This window comes from Gossypium arboreum, chromosome 6, assembly GCF_025698485.1.
Source record: "Gossypium arboreum isolate Shixiya-1 chromosome 6, ASM2569848v2, whole genome shotgun sequence".
NCBI classification, from domain to species: domain Eukaryota; kingdom Viridiplantae; phylum Streptophyta; class Magnoliopsida; order Malvales; family Malvaceae; genus Gossypium; species Gossypium arboreum.
The window spans coordinates 83,838,828-83,844,827 of NC_069075.1; the positions used below are offsets into that span (position 1 = coordinate 83,838,828).

At 34.2% G+C, this 6,000-nt stretch overlaps 1 protein-coding gene across 4 annotated transcripts in view; it reads right to left on the reverse strand.

The window, feature by feature from the left end:
* LOC108488951 (uncharacterized aarF domain-containing protein kinase At1g71810, chloroplastic) overlaps positions 1-6,000 on the reverse strand; it is a 32,698-nt gene extending 26,698 nt beyond the window's left edge. Inside the window, exons 1-7 of one of the 4 annotated variants that reach the window (XM_017793208.2) lie at positions 5,428-6,000; positions 5,142-5,186; positions 4,236-4,274; positions 2,630-2,800; positions 2,365-2,517; positions 2,182-2,217; positions 801-844 (exon numbers count right to left, since the gene is read on the reverse strand). In XM_017793208.2, coding sequence (XP_017648697.1) covers positions 801-844; positions 2,182-2,217; positions 2,365-2,517; positions 2,630-2,800; positions 4,236-4,274; positions 5,142-5,186; positions 5,428-5,757 — 818 coding nt within the window. In that variant the 5' untranslated portion in view covers positions 5,758-6,000. The remainder of the gene's footprint in view (positions 1-800; positions 845-2,181; positions 2,218-2,364; positions 2,518-2,629; positions 2,801-4,235; positions 4,275-5,141; positions 5,187-5,427) is intronic. The other 3 variants (XM_017793206.2, XM_017793209.2, XM_017793207.2) reach the window with 3 other exon arrangements.

Genomic DNA, 6,000 nt, shown 5'->3' on the forward strand with positions numbered 1-6,000 from the left:
CCTAATCTCAAGGGATATTGATTACATAAGGTCAAAGATTACATAAGATTTCTTCTTATCTCTAGAAAAAGCATCAGATCAAGGAATTAAGCTCCAGAAATAAAGGTAAATGATGTATCATTGATCATGCATACCACCTTTTTTTATATTTGGATCGTCCAGCTGGAATAAAGTAATGATTTATGTAGATCATGTACCACGAGGAGGGAGGCAGGGAGGGAGGGAGAGATGGCATCAAAGAAGAAAAAAATTGGAAAGCATCATATCAAGGAATTAAGCTCCAGAAATAAAGGTACATGCTGTATCATTGATCATGCTTATGAACCACCATCTTACATATTTCGATCATCCATCTGAAATAAAGTAAAGATTTATGTACCACAAGGACAGAGGGCATAAGCAAAAACATGCATTTTTTATCAATAGGCAAGGTTTTGGGCTAAAGATTTTTCCTGTCCTGTTAAGTTCTTGCAGTCCTTCTAGTCAATTAAGTTTTAGTCCCCAAATAAATATAGGAAAAGGGAAGAAAGGGCAGTTGACTAAACAAAAATGACTTTTGATCTGCATTTACTGATGTAAAGGTTAATAAAGCGGATGAACCATAACCATGTGACTAATGTAATTATATAATATATATAATTATATAGATCATTACAGCCAACAAAGTTCAATGGATATAATATGACACGCTCAACTAAGAATGCAGAAAACATAGCATAATGAGAGCTCAATTGTCATACATTTAGCCAGTCAAAATTTCCAGGTCATGAGATAAGGCACACCTTTTACAACGCTCTTACCTAAACTTGAGTCCATTGTCAGCCTCTTTCCTATAGTCCATCTCCTGCATACAATGTGATTCGCCCGTATTCAATATGAAGTTCTAAGCATATTCTGGAAGAAGCAAAATAACATTTCAGATAGTTTGGGATAAAGACTTAGATAGACAAATTTTATAACAATTTAAAATTTTTGTCTACCACAAAAGATATTTTACTATACGTTTTATAAATAAAAGGGCAATCTATTATAATGAACATGATAAAGGAAGATAAAAGAATGCTCACGAAGAAAAAGACGTAAGAAAGATTTTGAGCTAGCTACTTAAGATCAATTTTGAAAAGATTTCATGGGTTGAGATACAAATATTCCATTGTACAGTTATAAAGATGAGAATTTATCATCACAATTAACTGTTTTCACCAAAGACTTCCATTTCATGCACTTGCATAATATTTTTATATCAGGTTCTACTATCATTAAGCCTCTGAAGAATGACGATTAGTAAGACATATTTTCACAATCCAAGATGCACTGGTTAAAGAACTGTAGAACTCTTTTAGCTTCTCTTTATCAATTCATCCAAGTTAAAACCAACTCAAAATAGGTGGAAAGGCACACCATATGCATAAGCCCAAAATATACCCTCAAATTAAAATTGTCGGATGATAACACAACTTAACAACCCTCCTCAAATGAACAACTAACAGAAATGGACACACACACACAAAAAAAAAAAAAAAACGATTGATGAACAATGTTGGCGCCAATAAGATAACATGTCAGGGCCTCCAACCTAAAACAAATGGTAACAGTGTAAAAGGAGAAAAGACCTACTTTGAATCCAAAAACCTGATGTAAGATAAATCAATTTTTTCTAGTATATTTATCATAGCTTTTTGATAAGTTAAAAGGAAACATTCAAATTCATCAAGAAGGAAAATCATGTTATAACATGGAATATTCAAAGATGAAAATTAGACAAATTAAACATCTATTCATCCACTTACTTGTAAACTGAGAAACTCAAATAATTCTAGAGTGATCAAGTCCTTGATAATTTTTCCTAAAATCTTTGTATGCGTTCCTCTCGGATGGATTAATAAATTGAGAGCAAATTCAAAAAGCATAGTTGAAAATCACTTGATCTTACCCTTTGAAACAGCTTTGATTTCAATCATTCGAGCAAGCTCAGGCCTTAAAGCATTAACACCTAGGCTAAACTTAAACATCTAATGGTCTATAACGTTTTAACAGGTCCCTATTCAAAGCAAGATGCCCTTGCATTAGAAGACATCAATAGACATCGTTTGCAACTACATAAAAGAAGTTTAGAAGCTGTTTCCGCATTTTAATAGATAGAGTTAAAGCACGTAAGGGGAGAAGGAAATGAGTACATACCCGAAAAAGACTCGAAGCCCACTCATCAATGACTGCCTAAATATGGGGCATATTTCTTGGTTAATACCAGTCAATGAATAATAAGCAGAAATATATAGTTAAACTAGATGGGCTAGATCCAGAAACATATTTGCAGGGAAATAAACTCTACTCAAGTGAAGAGCAATGCAAACCCAAAATTACCTGAAGATCAGTATTAAATTTACCAGCTTTCTTAACCACCCCAGCTAGAAAGCGCAGGATTAATATGTCCAAGGAAATTGCAGCTTGAACACCAGGCCTCTGAACTTTGACAGCAACAACCTGTCCACTACGGCGAAGCCTAGCTTGATATACCTACTTGAGAGAGAGTACTGAATGTTGGGTTTAGTTTTCTAAGAAAATTCCAAAAACACTAGGAAAGAAAGCACTCATGGATAGGTAAGCTGAGAATATAACTGGATACAACCTGTCCAAGGGATGCAGCAGCAACTGGCTCTGGCGAAATCTCAGAGAAAAGCTCATCTATTTGTAAACCAAGTTCTTTTTCTATAGTATCAAGTGCAACTTCAGTAGAAAATGGAGTTATTCGATCTTGCAACAATGAGAGTTCATCTAAATATGATGGTGGTATCAGATCCTACATAAAAGCATCTTGAAAGGTTCTTATATTGGAAATGAATACAGCACATTATGTATTATATGATGCAGAGCAGTATGAGCATTAAGGAAGCCCTATATGAAGCACACAGTTGACTTCAGAATGTTGCTGCAAAGGCTTAAAACAGATCGTAAGTGATTACCGACCCATCAACATCAAATCCTACACGTAGAGCTACAGGAATGTGTGATCTAATTTTCAAGCACAATGTCTAAGCCAGATACCAGCAATACTGATTCTGAAACTTGATGTTTGTGTAGAATGATCTTTGTTTGGAATGGCCAAGGCCACAAACTTTGGGAATGCCTTCCATTACCCTATCCTAGACATACCTAAATTGATAGTGACACAAATAAAAAGAAGATCAAGGAAAACCAGAGTTAGAGAGTACAGAATGGCAGTAAAACATATTGCAACAAGAAAATAAGTCAATAAATCAGCCTCCATGTTAAAATACCAACCCATCAATTTACATTACATGTACTGCTAGTTGTTTTATAGGAGGCCAAACTTAAAGCTAAACTGATGTTCGAGGAAAGTAAATGTGAGCTTTATAGGTAAAACTACATTTGAAGAACCAAGGGTGCAGTTAATGACATATCCATCATCATGCTAAGTGATATTTAAAGTGATTGAGGAGATGAAAATACAGTTCCAAATAACCATTCATCAAAATTTTCTTTTTGTGATTTGCTTTCCAGTGACTTGTTCTCAACAAATAACTTCTGGGATGAAATTAATCAAGTTTGAAAGATTGCAGAGACAACCTTCAAGTACAATGATATGTGGTTAGGATCCAATCAACTATCTTTCATATATATATATATATACACACACATACATGGAAACTTCTTGTTCGAAATCTATATTAGCACATTAAACTATGTCTTTAACATAGTGCACAGATTCCTTCGAAACATGGATCCTGAACTAACCAAATAGAACTATTAGCTGTTCCTAAATTCTGAGACCATGCAACTTTGCCCCTAAAGGAACCAAACAGGAATGTAGAAATTTCATTAACCAAGGCAGTTTCAATAGAAATAAAAATCTAGTTTCAGCTGTCATTTTTTGTCTCCACTTTGTTTAAAAAAAAGTGTATCTCCAACCCATAAAAAAGAAAGGAAAAAGAACTCGGACAATACAAGAGATTAGTTCCTGTAATATTCATATGAACTTCAAAAGCCAAAAGGATGAGTTTATCAATAATAAAAAAATGTAGCTTTTCATTATAGTAGAAAAGCCCTTTCCTATAATTTGAATGCATATAACAAGAAGACCCATTGTAAAAACCAAGTTCAACAAACCAAAGCAGACAAAGGACCCAACATGCATCACAAGTTTAAAGGAAAATTAGAAAGCACGTAAATTTGTGAAGCACATGAAACTTATCCTAGATGCTATAAGAACTTACAGGTCGTGATGAAACAGCTTGAGCAATTTTAATGTATGCCTACAAAGAAGAAAGAAAACTAAATTTCTTTAAAAATGAAATCAAATCAAAGGTGATTCCAAGTTATTAGCAATCTAAATTCAAGCACAATAGTATAAAATTGTTTGTGTGTTAGTAAAAAGAAGCTAAACATTAAGAGACAGTATACCTTCTGGCCAAAAGAAAAGTTTATATGGCAGAAAACTCCATAGAAGAAATTCTCTTTAACAATTTTTTTCAGACAACTTTTCAAAGATACATTTAAGACAGACCCAGAAAGAATTTGAATTTGAGTAACAGTGTATCTTAATGGAATAATGCGAAGTATAGCTGCTCTGCAGAAAAATGAAATGACAGCATAAACCGCTCTTGTGGCTAAAACATGAATGATAAAGTAAACATCACATTAATATCTATATCATGATTTTCTAGAATTTTTAGGTGACATTTAAAGTGAACAAGCTTTTACTTCCTGCTGCCCCTGCCCCCTTTTTCCCTTTATCTCTATGATGATCGAATCATTTGTTCAGCTGCACTTTGCATTCTCTAAAACATTGTGAACCTTTTTCCACTATTTTCCACAAATATTTTAAACATTGACTGAATTTTCTGTACCATTTAACTTTTTTAAGTACTGATGAACTGAATTTTGAGAAAAACAAAGGTACAAAAAAGCGTAATGTTCGGTAGAAAAAATTCATAATTTAACAGTAAAATTTAAATAGGGGACAGGTGAAAATGTAAAGATATCAGCCAAATGATGACCGGTTAGATTATAAAAGGAATCAGTTAATAGATGAACTAACAGAAATTTAAATCTCCCCGAGCTTAACATGCAAGACAAACGCTTTATAACTGAATCTTATGCACAATACTGAAATAATATACCGGCCCAAGTTCCACCAGAATTTTTCGAAGCTCGGCAGCTCGAACCTGCAAATCAGCAAGAGGAAAAATCAAAATTCCAAGAAAACTTCAAAATATGTAAGGCTTCCTTCGGCTGAAATTAAAATTTTGGAATAATAAAAAATTGAATTTTTAACTTTTGGGAGTAACAACACATAATTCTACCGGCGTAAAAATTTAGAAAACGGAATCAAATAAATTCGACGTCAGCATCAATTTTCTCAGAAAGTGAGTCTACTTTAAACGTAAGGAGTAATTAAAATTAAACCTTGAACATTTGATCGGATCGTTCCATGAGATTATCAATATATCGAATTCCGAACCATTTTCCAAAAGTAGTACTGATTTGAATAAGCCGACGCAACAAAATCAGGGGTTTTCTTCTATAAATAGCGGCGATTCGTGAAGGGCTGTAATCGAGTAAGGACTCAGCCTCAAAGGCACTGAGCTGGAAAAGGTAACCTGACTTCTTCGTGAAAGAATCAACTTCAAGTCCCGCAGCGGCGCGTATGATGGGGCGTGGTTTTGAACGGAAGCTAAGTTTAGGAGTGGCCGGAAAGGAGTGGATTGGAGAGGAAGTAAGGAGTAGTGGAGCCATTTACTCCTTTTTCGGTGTAACTGTTTCTGTTTGAACTATTTTCATGAAAATATGAAAGAATTAGGGAAATAGAAATGGTATGCGATGGACAAAATAGGAAAAAGAAAATGTGACAAAATAATAAATGCTGAAGTTAGAAAATTATGTGAAAAAGGAAAGAGGAGCAAGCGTACAGGCACCGTCCTTTTTTTTGGTCCTTTAATATTTTATCCATTTCCAAGTGATGCGTACCTGCCTCCTGCC